The 20,679-nt window shown below is 40.6% G+C and overlaps 3 protein-coding genes across 4 annotated transcripts; all 3 read left to right on the top strand.

Moving 5' to 3' along the window:
* Positions 1–1,446: 1,446 nt before the first annotated feature.
* On the top strand, positions 1,447–7,409 carry LOC306834569 (charged multivesicular body protein 4b-like). Its single transcript, XM_079360562.1, has 5 exons — positions 1,447–1,807; positions 3,123–3,300; positions 3,601–3,715; positions 4,942–5,068; positions 5,989–7,409. Exons 1-5 carry the CDS (start codon positions 1,624–1,626, stop codon positions 6,051–6,053), a joined length of 669 nt encoding a protein of 222 aa, XP_079216688.1. The 5' UTR covers positions 1,447–1,623; the 3' UTR covers positions 6,054–7,409.
* A 922-nt stretch (positions 7,410–8,331) lies between these two features.
* eif2s2 (eukaryotic translation initiation factor 2, subunit 2 beta) lies at positions 8,332–14,545 on the top strand. Its single transcript, XM_079360552.1, has 9 exons — positions 8,332–8,771; positions 10,222–10,405; positions 10,540–10,640; positions 10,795–10,924; positions 11,009–11,109; positions 11,814–11,962; positions 12,516–12,572; positions 12,737–12,822; positions 13,074–14,545. Exons 1-9 carry the CDS (start codon positions 8,757–8,759, stop codon positions 13,247–13,249), a joined length of 999 nt encoding a protein of 332 aa, XP_079216678.1. The 5' UTR covers positions 8,332–8,756; the 3' UTR covers positions 13,250–14,545.
* Positions 14,546–15,334: 789 nt separating this feature from the next.
* On the top strand, positions 15,335–20,599 carry LOC306834562 (uncharacterized protein). 2 transcript variants are annotated; one of them, XM_079360549.1, is made up of 6 exons: positions 15,335–15,533; positions 15,919–16,052; positions 17,707–17,825; positions 17,964–18,166; positions 18,726–18,797; positions 18,989–20,599. In XM_079360549.1, exons 1-6 carry the CDS (start codon positions 15,427–15,429, stop codon positions 19,485–19,487), a joined length of 1,134 nt encoding a protein of 377 aa, XP_079216675.1. In that variant the 5' UTR covers positions 15,335–15,426; the 3' UTR covers positions 19,488–20,599. The 2 variants fall into 2 exon arrangements, with proteins under 2 accessions (XP_079216675.1, XP_079216674.1); XM_079360548.1 differs by having other exon boundaries at positions 15,919–16,079.
* Positions 20,600–20,679: the final 80 nt, after the last annotated feature.

Genomic DNA, 20,679 nt, shown 5'->3' with positions numbered 1-20,679 from the left:
AAACAAATTAGGGTAAAGGTCCTCTGACAGGAGAGCTGTACACAGTTTCTCACCCTCACCTTCTAAAAGACTTAATAGCAGTGAAGACTCCATGAAGACTCATCACTTAATGCATTTCAGATTCATGTTAGTGGTCTTGTTCCTTCAGGTATGAGGTCATCGACTACATTACTGTGATATATTTTAATGAGCCTTTTTAGGGTGGGATGTGTCACTCCAGGGTGCAAGTTGATGATCATTGCTGTAAATAAATCTAGACATTACTTCAGCACAACTAATAAATGTGCTTGATTAAACCAGACTTATCAAGCAGCAGGTCCTAAAAGTGTTGATTCAGATGTTCCTAGTCTTCTGTAAAGTCACACTGAAGGACTCTGAAGTGTTGTCTAAAGGAGTTAAAGAGTTTAAAGCCTGACTCGTGTGTGCTGCATCAGCTTGGTGATGTTTCTAAACTTGCAGATTAAAACAGAGAAAACACAGGGCGAAGACTGAATGTAACATTTTATTAAGTTTAAACAATTTAAAACACAACAAAAACAGAATTACTGTAGCTCACAGGAACATACACTTTAAACTAATGAGTCCAACATTTCTTTGCAGCCACACGAAACAGGTGGACTGCTGAATATGAACTGCAACTGTAACATAACTTTTCTAGAACCACAGCCAGATGTTTCAGGGGCTCAGTACTCCTCTCCTTCTTCCTCCTCTCCAACGCTGTCAGTGCCCACCTCCTCATAATCCTTCTCCAGAGCGGCCATGTCCTCTCTGGCCTCGGAGAACTCCACCTCCTCCATCCCCTCTCCCACGTACCAGTGGACGAAGGCCCTCTTGGCGTACATCAGGTCAAACTTGTGGTCGAGTCGAGCCCAGGCCTCGGCGATGGCGGTGGTGTTGCTCAACATACACACGGCCCTCTGCACCTTGGCCAGGTCTCCTCCAGGTACCACAGTGGGGGGCTGGTAGTTGATGCCCACCTTGAAGGCACAGGAGGCAGCAGGAGGCCTATACACATACTTACATGGTATGTATGTATGTATACGTGTGTTTATATATATATATATATATATATATATATATATATATATATATATATATACATATATATATATATATATACACACACACACACACACATATACATACATACATATACATACATACAAAAAAACAGACATGACTGAGGAGGTACGCAGCTAGAAGAAATCAGTATGACACCTGATGTTGGATCCATAACTTTATTATGGTCTCATTTCATTCAGTTATCAGATAAAGTCTCACTCTCTGATCTGAAGCTGCTCAAAGACTCAGCCTGGTTCATAAAGATACACACGAGCCTGATCCCAGATGTTAAAATCCTCCAGCTCTCACAGCATCAGATCCATACAGGAGCTTAATAAAATGAATATTTTGTCGTTTCGTCGGGAGATGGAGACAAAAAACAGCCCACTGACATGACGTCATTGGGCCTTATCCAGGAAGTAGAAAAACATCAACAATCCTTCCAGGTCCCAATCTGGGCGAAGTATCAGTGTAGCCTAGCAGCTTGCTAGCCAGCTGTGTGTTCTCAGTTTATTTAGCATATTGTTCTTTTTTTAATAAGCGTGTTGTAGTATCCTAAAGATGTCGTGGATAAGTAAGGTATTGGGAGGAGGGGGAAAGGGGGGAAAGGGACCGAGCCCGCAGGAGGCGATCCAGAAACTCCGAGAAACGGAGGAGATGCTAACGAAAAAACAGGAATTTCTGGAGAAAAAGATCGAGCAGGAACTTCAGATTGCCAAGAAAAACGGCACGAAGAACAAAAGAGGTGAGATATCTTGACACAAGTCATACATGTTTTGCTCTTTATCATCAAGTCATGCGGTCAATGACATGAAGTTAAACGTTAGCACGTTAGCTAAGTTGGCTAAGTTTCCCAGGCTGTCATCACAGCTTGATAAAAGCTGACAGCCTTTATCGTCTTTATCAGCCAAGATAAAGAAAACATCTCATGAGATGTTTTCCTTATTGTTTATCGTTGATTTGTTTCAGGAAATAGAGACCTTGTCATCTCAGCATATGTGATCGATCAGAGACCATTTAAACATTAAAAGAGTGTGTTATTAAAAGACTTTTAAAAGAAGTGGGTGTGTTGTTACAGACTTGGGTGTTTTAATGAAGACTTGCGTGTGTTCTTGGGTGTGTTATTGAAAGACTCGAGTGTGTTGAGTTAAGATGTGAAGGCTATTTAGATCCAGTTAATGGTTTACAGTCTGCAGCAGATAGTCTGCCAATGAAGATATCAGTCCGGTGTGTTGGGACAAGGGTTCAACGTTGTACAACGACGTGATGTCACTGTCAGTTAGGTGAGCGTGGTTACAGCGACGTGACGTCACTGTCAGTTAGGTGGGCGTGGTTGCACCTTGATTAGATGGATAGAAAGAAACCTACAGACCTCAGGTCAGGTGATTTAAGCTGCCAGTGGAATAATATCATAGCAAATAATGCTAGAAAACTAACAATGATGACAGCAACTAAAATGCCATATTATAACTGCAAAAACAACTCGTTACAGACTTTATTTTTTATTTTCTTTAAATCACAGGTGTTAGCTGTAGTAGTAGTTCATTCTTGACCAATATTTTTCATGTTTCAAATAATATTGCTGTTACAATAACAAGATATAAATCTGAATTTGCCCGTTCCACCTAACACTTTAGGTTATCCATACAGTAAAAGATTAGTAGAGTACTTTGTATGCATGGTTTTCATCCTTATGATTTCCTCCTTCACAACAATGGTCAGAATGAGTCAACTTAGTATGACACATTCACACAGTTTCACTACAGCAGCTGTTTTTTCAGGGGTTGATTAACTTCTACTATCACTCTCACCAGCCGAGCACTAGTCTGAGGCAATCTCTGATGAAATCCTTGTTGATCAGATTTGCTGAATTGTCATCGTCTATTTATATTATTAATAATGATTCCTATTGGTTCGGTTGATTAGTGTGATCTCACATAGCACAAGACGTCCTTCCTGGTTGTGGACAAAAGATCCCCAAAACTGCATACTCACAAAGCAGTTTTTTTAAACAATCTATAAATCCTGACTCCTTTTCTCTTTGCTGTCTGTCTCCTCAGCGGCTCTGCAAGCTTTAAAAAGAAAGAAGCGGTATGAGAAACAACTCGCCCAGATTGACGGCACGCTGTCGACCATCGAGTTCCAGAGAGAAGCCCTGGAGAATGCCAACACAAACACCGAAGTGCTCAAGAACATGGGTTTCGCTGCCAAGGCGATGAAATCTGCCCACGAAAACATGTAAAATCTCGCAACCATATAATAATGAAGTTCTTCAGTTTGATTGACTGATCACCTTGATGATGCGATTTAAAAGATAGTGTTATCTGAACTAACAGAAAGATTATCAGAAGAATGCTTTGCTCCTGAACGAAACCGAGCAGTACTAGATTTAATCAGTATCAAAAGAGTCAAATTAATATATCAAGAAACAGAGAGAAAAAAATGAAGACTTTGGGTTTCATGCCCTTATTTCTCAGTGAGTGGGGGTAAAATGCATGTGTGCAGGCTGTCAAAATAAAACTGTATCTGCTTTATCAGGGATATTGACAAGGTGGACGACCTGATGCAGGACATCACAGAGCAGCAGGAGCTTGCCCAGGAAATCTCTGATGCAATCTCTAAACCTGTCGGCTTTGGAGAAGAGTTTGATGAGGTGGGAGAAACTTTGAGATGTTTTTTTTTTTTTTTTTTCCATAAGCAAGTTGTTTGTCGGGGAGATCAGAACAGAATGCTGATTGTATGCCAGAGCCTAATATTTATTTTAGATTCTCCCATTACCAAGGAGGACATTGTCAACCATTGTTTTGTTCTGGGTTCAACATGGCGGCCGCTGTGTTAAAAAAAAAAAAAAAGGGAAAAAAAGAGGCAAGTTTACATAATGTGGGTAAACTTGAAGTTCATGATCATTCTTGAGCCTGCCGAGCCTTCCAACCTGAGCACATTCAGTCAAGATAACCTTGACGTTTCTCCAGTCACTGCCTTGGCATTGAGGATTTTCTATCTATTTATTAATTGTATTACTCTCTTAAAAAAACATCCCCACTGTATATGTGTTCATTTATCCTGGACTCATGTGGTCAAGTCAGTGCATTTGCTCTTTCTTAAGTTTTTAAACCGATTCAACTGTCTGCACTGACTCAGCACCTTTCTTGTTCTCCAAGAACTGAAGGTGCTTTAGACTGCATGTCCACATTCAGCCAATCACACACACATTCATAAACTAGGCGCTGTGCAAGTCAGATAATCAGCTTATCATTCACATACTTTTTCACTTTTTTTTTTTTCAACCTTTATTTATCCAGGAAAATTACATTGAGGTTAACAACCTCTTTTTCACGGGAGTCCTGCAGAAGTTACACTCGGTCCTTTGTTGTAAACCAACAAGTGGTTTATAACAAAGGACCATTTTAACACGTTGACTGTAAAAGATAGGAATTTAAAGGGATACTTCAGCCATTTGCATGAAGCTGTGTATCATTAGAAACATGGTAGTAGTGTTGAATGGTCGTGAATCCAGCCCTCATTTTGCCCTGAGACGAGAAAAATGTGTTTTTCTTTGCTTGAAAGTTTTCTTCATGTGATGCAAAAAGCGTCATATTGTATCACATGAAGAACACTTTCAAGCAAAGAAAAACATATTTTTCTCGTCTCAGGGCAAAATGAGGGTTGGATTCACGACCATTTAACACTACTACCATGTTTCTAATGGTACACAGCTTCATGCAAATGGCTGAAGTATCCCTTTAACTAGCAACCATTGGATCGCTTTACCTCTAAGCCAAAGCCATCCTACATTTAAAATAAATCCAGGTCTTTGTGGTTTCAGTGCAAACGATTCAAGCTCATCCTTGTGTTTGTGTTTGCTGCTGACTTTCCCAGGATGAGCTTCTGGCTGAGTTGGATGAGCTAGAACAGGAGGAGCTGGATAAAAACCTGCTGGAGATCGGGGGACCAGAGAACACCCCCCTCCCCAATGTGCCTTCAACTTCATTACCTTCCAGACCTGGTGAGTGCCTTCTGAAAAAAACCCCAAAGAGAAACTGTTCAAGTTAACCTGCAACTAATGAATCCAAAAGACGAGGTCCCAATGTGAAGGGATTGATATACATGCCTATCTTTTTTAGCTGTTGTTGCCATGTAAACAGTGGAGACTGCAGGAAGTCAAAGTGAAGGTGTAGTTTTTATGGTGTTTGACAACATGCATTTTGGCTGCCAGTTACAGCCTCATCATTTGTCCCGCTTACAGGCGTTTCAATGTCTAATTGAAGGGCCATGAACAGCTACTTATCCACTTGTTGTAGCTCATGATATTTATCCAGTTATATTAATCTAACAAAATGAAATGTAAGAAATATGAAAAGAGAAAAGGTTGGCATGTGCAAACCCAATTTAGGATGTAGAGTTACTCCAGACACTTAGAAAAACCTAAAGGATGAGTGTAACTTGTCTGACTAACTAATGACTGGTTACCTGAGACTATTGGAGTTCAACTACCATACTGTAGCTAGTAAGAGTGTAATATCCACAAAGACAAAACAGATGGTGCAAACAGAGCGACACAGCTGTACAGAATCTGCTCACTTGAACACAATAGAAGTTCGTCACACAGGTAGACAGTTTAAATCTTTAGTTCTCTCTGTGAAGCCCCCCAAAACAGGCCAGCATCTTATTAAACATGCAGAAAACAATGAGATATTTTCAGAGCCAAGATTTCAATAATCAGAACATTAATTACATTCTCTTATCAGGTGACAGCGTGAGTCAGACTTCAGCTTTAAGCTCAGCTGATGACGTTTTGTTTTTGGAGATTTAATGTTCCTTCCTTTTTATACGGAGAATGTTGGTAAACAAGCTGAAGTCAGCTAAATGTGAAATCCGTTCACATGACTCACTGTGTGTATGTTTTTGTCTGTTTACGCTCTACAGCCAAGAAAGAGGAGGATGAGGACGACATGGAGGACCTGCAGCGCTGGGCGATGGAAGCCATGTAAACACAGCATCTTCCTGATCGTACCTGCATCAGAGACGGAAGAGAGAAGCAGCTTTGGGAGAGAATGGACTGACTGGGTGTTGTTTATGAGTGTTCTTGCGTGCATAAGGAGAGTTGACTGTCGACTTTATGTAACACTACGAATAAGCAAAATACTGTAGTTTTTTCTTTTTTTCCCCTACTGAACCCCTTCACAAACATGGCACCTGCTGGGTGCTCAGCAAACAATTTTACATCAAGGGCTTATTTATTGAAGCTCTATCACAGCACCTTGTCAATTTCACCTCATACATCTCTATCCTCGATTTTCAAACAATGCTAGCACTTTGTGGTCCTTGTTGTGGGTGGGGCTATTTCAACAACCACAGAGTTTATATCTGAGTGTATTATTACCAGCACTGTGGTGCCATACAGGCGTGGTTTTCTGTAAAGTTTTATAAGCTTGGTGAAGTTGTTATCATTACTGGATGACAGGGGAATTTTCATTGGAGCTTGACCCTCAAAGATTTGTTTCCGACTCACATATTTAGCTGTAATTGTTGTGTTGAACCTGCTGGAAGTTTTTTTTCTCACACAAATAGCAATCCTTTGTGCTCTGGTTTGTTTTGTTTTTTGTTAATTGTTCTTGAAAATATGAGCACAGCTGAGCATGAGCTAAATGAAAACGCTGTGAGCTGTGTTTACCAGAGTCCGAACCCTTTTGTTTTGTTTAAGGCTGTGTGCTTTGCCCCGCCCCCTTTCCACATGTAACCTCCATGTTCCTGTGATTTAGTGTAAATATCCCAGATTTGTCTCTTTTAAGTGTGTGTGTGTGTGTGTGTGTGTGTGTGTGTGTGTGTGTGTGTGTGTGTGTGTGTGTGTGTGTGTGTGTGTGTGTGTGTGTGTGTGTGTGTGTGTGTGTGTGTGTGTGTGTGTGTGTGTGTGTGTGTGTGTGTGTGTGTGTGTGTGTGTGTGTGTGTGTGTGTGTGTGTGTGTGTGTGTGTGTGTGTGTGTGTGGCATGCAGCAGTGAAGATTTAAAATACAGATCAAAACGCACCACTACATTTTACATTGTGTGAAATGTTAAACACTTCCACCCTGTTCTCTTTTTTTTTTTTTCTCTAAAGTTTAATGTTAAAAAAAGTTAAATACTCACCTTATTAAATACATTTCGTTGAAGCTGATGGTTTGTAAAGATTATAGTATGACTGCTATAGTTTGAATGAATTCCTTTAGTTTTTAAGGGTCATAATGTACCATTTTTACAGAAAAAAAGACAGAAGCAACGATTGGTGGTCAAGCATGTTTGCAATTTCTATGTTTTATTTATCCCGATGAAAATATTCTTTGCAAAATCATTAAAGGTTTTCAATTCTTGTCACAGTGTAATATTAGTATATGTAGTGTTACTGTCTTTTACTAACACAGGGGTTTCCCAACATTTCAGCTCAGGATCCCTAAAGTGACTGTGCTGGGTACTCGAGATCCCCACTGTCTCTGTTTTAGTGATGTATTGTAAGAAAGGCTGAAAGCGTCACACAAGTGATCTCCATATAAACAGTAGAACTGAGTGGACATACACAATATAATAAGCATACAGGTGATTTATGTGTATTATTTTTTAAACAAAGCTTTCATTTCAGCATCAATCTTACTTAATAACTATAATGTATTTTAATAACTATGGTATGGACACAACTTCTAGATATAGTATTAGCACTACAGTAGGTAGTTGAACTCCACTAGAGGAGGATAGTCACATGTTCAGATTCACCCTCAATTTTAGAAGCTCTGAGGGTAGAATGGCCAGACCATGTTGTAAAATTGTTGGTTCCACTGTATAAAACTAAACCGTCTGGAGGATCTGTGGGGTTTCCCTGGGCGTCTGCCCCTGTCAGGATGGATGGGAATTAGACAGCAGACAAGGAAGCTAAAATGTTAATATATAGTCCCTTATTTTAGAGTATGTATCTGATTATCTAGATGTCAGTCCTTCATTAAGGGAAATTTGAATGGTCAACATAACTTTTCAGTTCAAAGAGCATAAAGTCAAACAAGGTGATTTGGGCAAAGAGAAAAGCCAAGTCAAAATCATGATAGGACTGTGACTTTGAAATTCACAAAGGACTGAGTAAAGATGCAAACGTGAGGATAGACTGCAGAGCCTGCAAACAGTAACACTGTTTGACATGTATTTATAGGCTGTCGCCATGGATACAAAGAACAAAGAGAAACGCTTTAAACTGCTTTGTTGTGGATAGAAATTCTGGGAGTAACAATGAAACTAAGTTCGTTTCAAGAGGATTACTTTTAAAAAATGAAAATACCTTAAGCATTCTTGCACTACTCACCACTGCACTATTATCTGATTTAGCCTTGTAAATATTCCCATGTTTGCTTATATTTGATGTTATACCTGTTGTACGTTGAGTGCACAGTTCCTGAAGACAAATTCCTTTTGTGCATAAGCAAACATGCCCAATAAAACGATTCTGATTCTGCTACCAGGACTGGCCTGTGAGAGGCAGTAATGTACCGCAGGGCATCGAAACGGCCGAAAATCCCATTGGAAGAAGAAGAAGAATGACGTCAGGATTTGGCGACTTCACGCGTGCGTAGTGAGACTCCAGCGCTGATGCAAGAGATTTTCAGCGCAGAAGCAGCAGCAGTAGCAGTGTGGGACTAATTCAGGGAATAAAGGAGCCAGATTTTAGATCCGCAAACATGTCAGGAGACGAGGTGAGTCATTACCGATGGTTGGATGTTTAGTCTCTGTTTATTTTTACATGTTTCGGTTGATATTAAGAGAGTTAACGGATGATATTGTTGGGAGGACTTTGGGCCTCTTCTTCCTGTCCGCTCTCACATGGCTGCTGCCGAGCTAACCTCGGCCCGAGCACACACAATGAGAAGAACATATTCACATATTGTCGCAGTTTGTTACTGTATCATATAGCACCGATAGTTCATACTCTGTACATTTTATCAATCCACCTTGTCATTAATGTAAAAGTCAAACTTCGGAGGTTAAACTACAGATACTATCTGCTCGGGTTTAGCTCTCCGCTACACCCGGGGTGCAGAGCTAACGGTGTAAAGATAAATGTATGTAAAGCTCTGTTCAGACTTTATAGACAGCAAGCTTTACAAAGATATTCATTACACCTAGACAAAGGTCTAACTATCAGAAAATCTAAAAAAATTTTTTTAGATGTAATGTGTTCTTAAATATTCATTAATGTTATAATATGAAATGGATTTAGTTTCGTTTTAAATATTTGTCTTTAGTTGTCATCAGTAGTGTTAAGAGCTGTGATGAAACATGGATGAGGATTTAATAGTTAAGGTATCTTCCTGAATTTACCCCATTGGGGGATCAGTAAAGTTGATCCTTCTCCATATCTGACATGTATTAAGTTTTCAGTCAAGGAAGAGTTTCACAACAGCATATAAACTTAATCCCATACTATATATGTCGAGGCAGCCACCTTACAGGATAAATTGATAATAATTAATCTGCCTCATAACATAAAGTACTATTTTCTGCAGGATGGAAAGTGTCTGTTGTTGGGCTTCAACTTAATTATTGTTGCTGATAAATCTATAGATTTCTTGATGACAAAGGATATCTTGATGATGTGAACACAGTGGAAACCTTTCTGTTTTATAATTCGAGTGAGTGATGAAACAGGAATGATTCAAGACGTACACTAATATCCCCTGATCCCATTTCAGAATCTGTAGCCAGAGAATTGATCTTTCTGTAAACATGACATATGTTTTAATGCCCGACTGATGTGAGACTTTTGGGACCGATATCAGGAAGAGGAAAAAAAAATTTGATTCTGACGATCGCTGCATAACTCTGGAGAGTCATAATGATTGTTGTAATCCATATAGCACACTCTGAGAGAACTGCGAGTGTAATACAATGATCCTCCTATTTAACTGGCGAATAAACCCAGTAATTCCTGCACTTCTCATATTATCCACAGTTACTCTATTAATCTAAGGGATTGAAAGACATTTCAAGAAAAACTTAATAGGAATTACACCTTTCACCGATTCTCAGCAGACATATTGTTTCCCACAAAGTGTTAAAAAATACATTTGACACAGAAGACCCATCATTTATTCTCCTGTCGCAGGCATTTCAACCTTAAATCCTATCTTCTTTTGTCCCCCTCAGATGATTTTTGATCCCAATATGACTAAGAAGAAGAAGAAGAAGAAGAAGCCCTTCATGCTGGATGAAGAGGGAGGAGAGGGGGTGGGAGGAGAAGAGGCAAAAGAAGTGGAGATCAAGGAAGTCGAACCAGAGGCTGGAGAGGACAAGGAACTGGATCTGGATGAAGATGAAGGCAGGAAGAAAGGTAAGGAGGAAAATAGAGATGTACACACTGTAGGCCTCAGTATCAGTGTGTATTCCTCTGCAGTGCTGTGACTCCATACATGTATTTAAATATATACATACATAAATAAAGCACTAATTGTTTTTCCATCTTAGAGCCATCTGATGATTTGAACGACTTGAACTTCATTAACCAGAAGAAAAAGAAGAAGAAACCCAAGAAAGTATTTGATAATGACATGGAGGACGGGTTAAAGGTCAGTCACCTGTCGACTATATCAGCCTTTGTCTGTCCGCTCCGTTAATGTCAGCACTTCCTTCTCCAACACCACATATACTTGTTTTCTTATCTTAACCTCTTTCACATGGTCATTACTCATCATTTACTCGCTGAATTGAATCTCTCATCAGGAGCTGAAAATAGAAGGAGAGCAGTCAGAGGTGTTGGATGAGGATAACCTGGACCTGATGCTTCCACAAAAAAAGAAGAAGTCAAAGAAAGTCGACTTTGATGAAGGAGAGTTACTGGAAAAGGATGAAGGTGAGAGTAAGAAAACCCCAAACCGGGATGTAGGTGACTAAAGGAAGACGTGTATATTCTGAGATTTACATCCTATGTTTTCAGCTCTGGAGGACGATGAGGGGAAAAACAACGATGGAATATCTTTCAGCTCCTCCACAGGACCGACCTGGGCAGGCTCGAAGCGAGACTACACTTACGACGAGGTAGGATTGCGGTCTCAGCCACTCGCTCACACACACGCTAAAAACAAGGCTCAGCCATAAACTACAGGCTACACCTCTGCACCAGAAAGGAAGTCTTGTCGGTATCCATGGAAACGTGAGCTTCTAAAAGACTCCATGGTCTGTTGTCACAAGTGGTGAAGGAATTGACTCTGAGATTTACGAAAGGGAAAACAAGTGGACTTTTATTTCATAGCAGCGGAACAAATACACAAAAAAGCACAAAGACATAATGCAAATATTCATTGCTTCCCTGTCACTTAAACGAAAACGTATAGTTACTTAAACATACTTCAGAACGTGTCTAAGATCGTAAACCATTTAAAAATGCATAAAGTATCAAAGGCATCCAGGGATATTTGTCCATCCAGCGTTACAATACTGCAGCTGTATATTTTAGCTGTCGTTTAAAAATGCCACTCAGGTTGAAGTGCTGGATCGCTGACTTTATGACATCATCATACATAAACAAAATAAAGTACAATGCTCAATAGGAGGTAATTAATCCATTAGTTATAACTCTTTGAAAATCTTTGTACAAGTATGTGTTCCACATTATAAAGGCCCTCTTTTTTTATAGCTAAAGACTGTTTTAACCAAAAAAGAACAATTTTCATACCGTATTTATATTTATATATAGTTACAAATGTGGTCAGTGTTAACTACAGCTACTCATTGCATCTCAGCTCCTGAATCGAGTGTTCAACATCATGAGAGAGAAGAACCCCGACATGGTGGCTGGAGAGAAGAGGAAGTTTGTGATGAAGCCTCCTCAGGTGGTCCGAGTGGGAACCAAGAAAACCTCGTTCGTCAACTTCACAGACATCTGCAAACTGTGAGCGTCCTCTTCTATGTGCACTCTGAACACGCTGACCTCTCATCCTGTTACAGTCAATAGCAGTCTGCTTTGATTCTCATCTGAAAGGTCATACAGTAAATTAAATGCCGATTCGCCCCTATTTTCTGACATTGATGGGCGTGATAACCAATAATCTCTTTTTCATGACATTTCTCCCCCTCTCCATTCGGAGCACAGCAATAACGAGAGATCTGTGTTTGTGTCCTGATTCAGTCACCCTCATGCGCACACACAGGTGCTCTCCATTGTTGTTTTGTTTTTTCCTCACATGTGATCAGGCGTTTTTTGGAACTGCTGCGCTTAGCACCGCGTTTCTTTGTGTGATCTGACCCACAGTCGATGAACTTCCATGCCAACATTTGTGTCAGATAACTGTGTTATGTGTTTAAGAACGGGCAGTTTGTTCCACCTCTTCTGGTGTCCGGATGTGCTGTTCTCCTGCGTATGGCCAATACCCCCTGAAACGCTCCCCCTAAAACCATAAGTCATGTCACATGCTTAACCTTTCATGTACTGTACTTTGTCACAGGTTGCATCGTCAGCCTAAACATCTTCTTGCTTTCCTGTTGGCTGAGCTGGGAACAAGGTATGATTTTTATTTTATTTGTGTATTGACTATAATACAGTAAATGAATTTCCCATCATCAGCTGTTTCAAAGTGAAAAAAAAACATTGAACGTAAACTAAAGTCCATGGTCTGTTCTGAGCGCTTGTTCATGCTTCTGATTTGTGCCCGTCTTGTGTTTACAGTGGTTCCATAGATGGAAATAACCAGCTGGTGATCAAAGGCAGATTTCAACAGAAACAGATAGAAAACGTGTTGAGAAGATATATCAGTAAGTAACACTTAAACCCTTCATTTAAAGCACAAACGAATAAAAATCTCTGAATTGACACTTTCATCATTTGCTAATCCCATCCCTGTTAGTCTCTTTGTCTGTTTAACTCTTTAGTGTGTGTGTGAAATGTTTGTGTTTATGGATGTAGTTGAAACACTGACATACTCCTGTTAATGACTATGTGAATATGAGAAAAGTGAATTCTGCCATGTACTGCATTACTAAAATCCGCCTTCTCCTCCTTCCAGAGGAATATGTTACGTGTCACACCTGCCGCTCTCCAGAGACCATCCTGCAGAAGGACACTCGCCTCTATTTCCTGCAGTGTGAAACGTGCCACTCCCGCTGTTCTGTCGCCAGCATCAAGACTGGCTTCCAGGCTGTGACTGGCAAGAGGGCGCAGCTCCGCGCCAAAGCCAACTGAAGACCATCTATACCGGGCTCCATCCCCTCTCAGCCTCCCCTTTTTCCAATCAAAATTTCTGAGGCCTGGGTTGGAAGGCACATTGAATTACTAAAGGACTCTCTAAATCGAACTGTGGGAGGGTTTGCCTGTTGTTCAGTTGTATCAGGGCCTGATCAGGCACCGAGTGAGAGAGTATCTAAAGCTGACAGATGGGGTTCAGGTACTGTTAACATATTCTATGTACCACACACACTGTTGGATTCATATCTTTTGTTGTCTGGCAGATGAACCCTCCACCACCTAGGTTTGTTTTATTTTCTTTAATTCTTGATTTCTGCAAGAACACATTGACTTGATATGGCTTGTATCCTAATTCACTCTTCTTCAAACACTAGTCATCAGTAAACTTCAGTTGCAAATTACATTTCTCCATGCAGCAAGGCAAATACTAGATAAGCAGGGCTAGGAGACTGAGGAGACCAGCAAGAGCATGCTAGGTTTTGATACTGTCCAACAAAAAGCAATGCCAAAGCCACTCCCCCTAAGCCTAAATATGAACTGCATATGAAGTCTCTCTTGCCAGAATCATACTAGCTTTACCTTGTGGCAGGCTGCTTATGCACAGGTGTATTTCAACATTATACTTGTTAAGTACTGGTTTAAGACAATTTCCACACACCATTAGAAATTTTTTTCTTTCCAGCTGGAAGCTAAGCTTATCTCCATGAACAGCTAAGTTGCATCTGGGATTGTAGTTATAATTTCCAAAATCCAAACTCGCATACTGCCAGTCCAGTACTCATTAGTAACAGGATCCAACAGGCCTCGTGTTATGATTGTTACCGAAGATGACAGCAAAGTTTAATCACTGTAACATAGTAAAGGGGAGAGCATCTTCTCTCTTTCATAGAGAGGAGTGTGTGTGTTTGAGAGACTAACAGAAATGATACCGTTTGTTTTTGAGTGCCGTTGGGCCAGTTGTGTTCTTCATAATTTTTTTCTTACATTTCTGAAGTGAAGGTAAACACGTTTTAAAAAAAACTTGGATTAAGAGGTTGTGGAAATAAATGTAAGTGGGTAAGTCAAGAGCAGCAGGTTTTAAAAGCTTATGCAAGACCACTTAAAAACAGATCCTGAGCTGAGAGCCACATAATATACAAGTCTGATTAAAATAAAAAATGTGATGGGAAGAGTTCCAGTTGAATTATACTCCATACATCATATCGGTTCTGGTCTTGTTCAAAGATTCTGGATATGGTCTGGCTTATAGAATTTAAAACTGGTTTTTACAAAAATAAAATTCTACTCTCTCCATTCCTGGTCTCTGTTGATGCTTGTGTATCTCAAATCAAATGGTGATTCCCTGGATCTTAATGAACTTTAAACACGGTTAGCTCTTATTATGCTAAGACTTTAAAACGTTCAGCTCTAATATTCTGCTTTAAAATGAGTTTATCAGCTATCTTTATGGTCGTATTTAAGGCCTTCAACATATGTACTCGTCCGTCAGTTCAGTGTGGGTATTTTACTCAGTTAAAGAGTGCATCAAACGAAAGGAAAACCCTACATATAATTGGCTGCTGTACATCACTGACAAAATATAGAGCTGTGACAGCAGTACCACCTTTATACATCAGTTAAATCAAAAAGATAACCCATAAACATGTAATTGAAGTAGAATAATTCTGATTAACCAACTAATTATTCTACCAATAAGCTGGTGTTATGTCCAGAAATGTTTACTTGGCTGTATAATTCAATAAATGGCATACAGAATTTCTACACTTCTAAGTTTATTTTTTAATCCCACCTTAAAATACTATACCGCTGTATTTTGCATCCATCCTTAAATTTACTCTACAGACCTTAATATGTACAGTCCATGCTACAGACCCTTAAACACTGTTTGCAGGTCATATTTAAAAGCGTCTTCTGCAGAGTCCACAGAATAATACGGACACGTTTATCAAGAATAAACCTCAGGTACTTTGTCTGAGAAATAACAACATTTTTACACATCCACGAGGTGCAATAGGTCTGTTACACGAATACTAAGAATAACACCCGGAAGTCTGAGACCATATGCCGGGCGCTGATTGGCCTGTTCTGTAACCCGCTGAGTGCTGAGCGAGCAGAGAACAGCCTCTTAAAGACTTGCTGTGCTGCGTTGAAGAGTCGATCACAGGCGGACCACCATGCCTCGGGTTTATATTGGACGTCTGAGCTATCATGTCCGTGAAAAGGACATACAGCGGTTTTTTAGTGGATATGGAAAGCTCATGGAGATAGATCTGAAGAATGGGTGAGTGTTTTAGAGTATCTATGAAAACGCTGGCTCGTCAACGAGCTGACAGAGATATTGTTGGTTTCAGCCATGGCACTTCAGCATTGAAAGCTTTAATCAAATATGTTTCTACACACTCTAATAGACTCGTAAAGTTAGCTCTGTGCGTTTCTGTGTTGTTTTAGCACAGATAGTATCTTGTTTGTCTCTTTTATAACTTCTCATCTGGTGAGAGTGGCCCACGTCGCATGGCCAACATGGCGTCTTTGTGTTTGCTAAAGCTAAACGCTAGCGGGCCGTGCTAACGATAACCACTTAACCTCTCCGTTAAAGATCATCTTTCTGTCGTTCTATTTGGGTCCAACATGTCTTGAACTGGTTGCTTTATGTATCTCGCTTTCAGGTATGGATTCGTGGAGTTCGAGGATAACCGGGATGCCGACGATGCCGTGTACGAGCTGAACGGGAAGGATCTGTGCGGGGAGCGGGTGATCGTCGAGCACGCTCGGGGGCCCCGGAGGGACCGAGATGGCTACGGTGGGGGTTACGGGGGTGGTGGGCGCAGTAAGTGCAGTCCATTTCTAGATGCATCCTCTTCCCTTTTCCCTTGTGGTGAGGTGTCGATGAAGGCTGCACACAGAGCAAGTTGTTGACCTAATACATTTAGTAATGTTTTATGGCACACTTATTAAAGTTACATGCAGCACTCTTCAGTCCAATATTGATCGTCATTGTTGCCACCCACTACAACCCAGATGCATGCAGACATCTCTGTTTCCTATTTTAAAAGTAGTGGTGCTATTACACTGTTCATCATTTTGTTTAAACGTGACCAATGGCGGATCTCATTGTAAGGACGCATCTAAATTCTTCTTGTTCTTGGAATTCAGCTTCACAATTTGTTTTGTGTATGATCTTTTTTCTTCAAAACAGTCGTTAGTGCAACCATCACGGGTTGGTGACCTGCAGTTTGTTGCTCCTCCTTTCTTGGTCATGGACGGGCATGATTTCCCATTGGTTCAATACAGGGAAGGACCAGCAGTCTGCAAGCCACAGCCCTCAAAAAGCAATACTCCAGCGTCTATGCTGGCACTAGTAACTATAACATGAAGGAGGCAGGGCTTTCTTTCTTTCCAGGGATTGCAGCATAGTTCTCATGGGGATAATCATTAACTTGGTGAGCCAAGTTTTATGGTGGGAAATCTCAAATATGTTGTTTGCGCCAGAGAAGAAAGAACACATCATCCAACACAAGCCTAGCTAGTTAAGTTCAATCACTAGGACCAGACCTAGGTTTTTATGTGAAATGTGTATTGTTAACATTGGTCTATATTTTCATATTCCATATTAACAAAAGTCCTTGATGTTTCAATTTGAAAGAGTCCAGTTGCGGGCTGAGGCTGAGAGTCCATTGAGGCTAAAGATGACTGGCTAAGATGACTGCCTGTCCCGTTTGGCCTTGGCTTTCACCTTACAATGTGTGTGTGACCTTTACCCCCCTTGATCCTTGGCTGACCTAACCGGAAGCCATGATGACTTCAGCCTTTTGCCAATAGACCAGGGGCGATGGTGAGGATTGCCATTGGTTTCTATGTTGACAGCAAACATAAGTGGACCGCTCTACTAAAGAGTTTACAATCAAAGAAATGTTGTAAGTAAGAAAAGTTGGGAAAAAAACAGTTTGGACTGAACTCCTGTCAGAAACCAAATCCTTAAGATTAGTGTGTATCTCTGTACATCGTTCATTCTTGATTTCATCCAACAAAATCCTTGACCGCAAACTATGTGGATATCCCCTTTTTGTTTGTGTTACAGGGTTCAGAGGTCATGAAAGAACATCACTGTCCATTTGTTTATGCAGCTAAAGCATCACAATGTAATGTGCTAGAGTAAGAGGGCTTTGTATCGCTGGAAACATATGCAGTGGTGTTCTTTGCAGCAGAGAGCCACTTCAGAATGTTGAACAATACAAAAAAGCCCATGCAGTGGCTTTAAGAACACTTATTCTGAAGCTTTGTGTTTAAAAAAAGGGATCAGAGGGACTCCTTTCTTTCAAATTTAATCCCCTTTTAGACACTGATGTGACATGTCTCTGACTTGTTGTATTTAATGGCTCCTCAGCATATTTTTTGCACCATGGCCATTTAAGTTGTTTCTAAGTTTCCTGTGTTTTTTTTCTTTCTTTTTAAAGGTAGTGGTTACAGCAGCCGCACCCGTCCTGGCAGGGATAAATATGGACCCCCAGTTCGTACTGAGTATCGCCTCATCGTGGAGAACTTGTCTAGTCGCTGCAGTTGGCAGGACCTTAAGGTGCGTATTTAACTCCCACCCATGTCTGTATGTTTGGTTCTCATTCCATGAACAACATTTGCATTGCTGAGTTGTGTACTAAAGTATATTCCCTGCATTGTTTAAAGTTTTTTTTTTTTTTTTTTTGTGTTCCCAAAGGACTTCATGCGTCAGGCTGGAGAGGTGACATACGCAGATGCCCATAAGGAACGGACGAACGAGGGCGTGATCGAGTTCCGTTCCCAGTCGGACATGAAGAGGGCTCTGGATAAACTGGACGGCACTGACATCAATGGGCGAAAAATCCGTCTTGTGCCGGATCGATCTCGTAGACGAACGTCTTACTCTGGCAGCCGCTCAAGGTGGGCAAACTTTCCCAGTCAATACAATGTCTGTCTGCCATCAGTTTAAGCATTTGAGTTGTGTGCAGTGACTGTAAAGGTTCAGACATGTCCAGGATAAGCTGCATTTGTGAACACGAAAAGCTACGTTATTGTTGAGATTTTCACGCAACATTATGGTGAGCTGATATTAGAAAACTGCGGTGTTTGTATGTTACGATTTGAACACAGCCAGAGTGTGTGTGTGTGTGTGTGTGTGTGTGCGTGCAGCCGTGGTAAACTTCTTCTTTTATAGCTTTGAGCACACTGATTTTAATGTGGAGTTCCTTCTGCCAGTCCCTTGGCATTTTTTTTTCTGAGCCGATGTGAGTTCACTCAGTCGGTCGCCTGAGATTTTTGTGCAGGTCTCAGGAGTTTAAATTGTCTTTTGAATCATAAAACTGGCTGATTAGAACAAACTATTCAGGACCCATTTAATGTGTGGATCTTGATTTCAGATGTGTGTCACTCACACACTTGTCTGACGTGTCTTCAAGAAGTGGCTTTAGTTCTGTCTTAACGTTTACGCTGTCACCCACAGATCACGTAGTCGCCGCCGTTCTCGCAGCAGAAGCCGCAGGAGTTCCAGGAGTCGTTCCCGATCCAACTCCAGGTAAGATTGAGTCTACTTTTGGAAAATGATTAGCATATGTATAGATATCTCAAATGTGTCATGTGCCAGTAAGTTAACGCAGTTATGCAAACAAGTGATGTTAAGCGCCTCGAGATTGATGCTATACAAATAATTGTCACTCAACAAATAATGCCTGATTAATGTGTGCGTGTTTCTTTCATCCGCTGCAGGTCTCGTTCCCGTAGCAACAAGAGACGTCATCGTTCACGCTCCAGATCGGGAAGGAAGTCTCGTTCCAAGTCAGGAGAAAGCAAATCACGTTCTCGTAACCGCAGGTCCCGTTCTAACTCCCGCAAGTCCAAGTCTCGTTCTCTCTCCCACAAATCGAAGTCGCGTTCAGCCGAGCGGAAGTCGCGTTCAGCTGAGCGGAAGTCGCGTTCAGCTGAGCGGAAGTCGCGTTCAGCCGAGCGGAAGTCCCGCTCAAAGAGTCCCTCAAAAGTAAAGTCGATGCGGGATTCTCGTAGTCGATCAAAGGAGGTGTCTGGTGACAAGAAGTCTTGCAGTCGATCGCCTTCCCCGCGTGAGAATGGGAAAGAGGAACGTGCAACCAAGTCCGCCTCCCGCTCCCCGTCTCCACAGGAGGGTGACCGCCGATCCAAATCAAGAGAGAGGAGGTCAGCAACCCGCTCAAGATCCCGCTCCAGGTCAAGATCAACTTCTCAGGATTAGTGGAATTGGAAAACAAATGTTTCTTTGTAAGCTTGATCACTTAGCTGTACATTTTTAGCAGTGTCATCACACTGGTCTATGCTTCCTGTATACTTTTCTCCTTCAACTGCTCACTGGTCTTACACACACACATACTTATACATGATATAGTTGAAAGAATTTGCCACAGTAGTAGAGGTACTTTAGATAAAATTCTAACATAGCAATTTGGCCTCATTATTTTTCCTTATAACAGACCACAGTAGTCAATGGAAAGGGCGGGACGTCTCAGCATTTTAGAAGTGATGGCGATGTCCCAAAAATTACATAAACTATTTGAAAAAAAAAGAAAAGAAAAAAAAAGTTAAGTGTAACTCCAATCTACAGATGGTGGTAGATTGCTGCAATATTCTAAACGTGTCTATTTCAGAGGGCATTGTCTTAAACTCGGAGCATGGTTGTTGGAGAAAAGTAGCATTTGATTGCAGCATTTGAGCAATTTCTTTTCGATCTCATGTTGGTAACATTTTTTTCCAAGTTACTTTTATAGTACTGTCAGTTCAACTCTGATACATAAACTTCTACTGAAGAAATGCATATTGACATGAAATATTGAGGCTTTATCCATATTTAAACTACTTTCATTGTAGATGGGCTCCTATGATTTGAATGTGCATAGACCATGAGATCATCAGTTATTAATTATTTGATGCAACTTGAGGGTTGTTTTTTTTTTTTTACGCTTTGAGCAGGTAATCTGCTGAAGGCTTTGTATTTTCTGGATTTTGATCTTACTAGAGCTTCAAGGCCTCATGCAATGTCAATTTTCTTAATTTACTGCTTTGATCTGTGTGCAGCCTCGGGTCATTCTCGTTTTTTTTTTTTTTTTGAGTTGTGGGTTTTGTTAATCCTCTATTTGTGTATAATGTGCAGCTAGTACTGGCATTGCTTCCTTCAGATCTCTGATTTGCTTATAAGTTTATTATAACAAACCTTATATATATATTGAATGCATGCCCAAAGTCCAGGTTTTCAGATTCATATTTTTCTTCATGTGGCTGAGATCTTACAGAAATGTCCTTTTTATTTTAATGTATGTATAATTAAAGATCTTAATAAAACATGATCTTTGATGTGGCTTTGTGTGAAGAATACCTAGACATGGACTACACAAACGACATGACCTATATCCTGCTAAATATATAATAAATCA

Source organism: Symphodus melops, assembly GCF_947650265.1.
Source record: "Symphodus melops genome assembly, chromosome: 13".
NCBI classification, from domain to species: Eukaryota; Metazoa; Chordata; class Actinopteri; order Labriformes; family Labridae; genus Symphodus; species Symphodus melops.
Note: the sequence above shows the minus strand (reverse complement) of the source record. Positions and strands in the feature narration are given on the sequence as shown.

Bases quoted from the DNA above. Each gene is read 5' to 3' on its own strand.
- LOC306834569 (XM_079360562.1), top strand. From the start codon at position 1,624: ATGTCGTGGATAAGTAAGGTATTGGGAGGAGGGGGAAAGGGGGGAAAG. The intron at 1,808-3,122 runs GTGAGATATCTT...CTGTCTCCTCAG, and splicing joins CGGCACGAAGAACAAAAGAG to CGGCTCTGCAAGCTTTAAAA. The intron at 3,716-4,941 runs GTGGGAGAAACT...TGACTTTCCCAG, and splicing joins TTGGAGAAGAGTTTGATGAG to GATGAGCTTCTGGCTGAGTT.
- eif2s2 (XM_079360552.1), top strand. The intron at 11,110-11,813 runs GTAGGATTGCGG...ATTGCATCTCAG, and splicing joins GAGACTACACTTACGACGAG to CTCCTGAATCGAGTGTTCAA. The intron at 11,963-12,515 runs GTGAGCGTCCTC...ACTTTGTCACAG, and splicing joins TTCACAGACATCTGCAAACT to GTTGCATCGTCAGCCTAAAC.
- LOC306834562 (XM_079360548.1), top strand. From the start codon at position 15,427: ATGCCTCGGGTTTATATTGGACGTCTGAGCTATCATGTCCGTGAAAAG. The intron at 15,534-15,918 runs GTGAGTGTTTTA...TCTCGCTTTCAG, and splicing joins GAGATAGATCTGAAGAATGG to GTATGGATTCGTGGAGTTCG. The intron at 18,798-18,988 runs GTAAGATTGAGT...CATCCGCTGCAG, and splicing joins CGTTCCCGATCCAACTCCAG to GTCTCGTTCCCGTAGCAACA.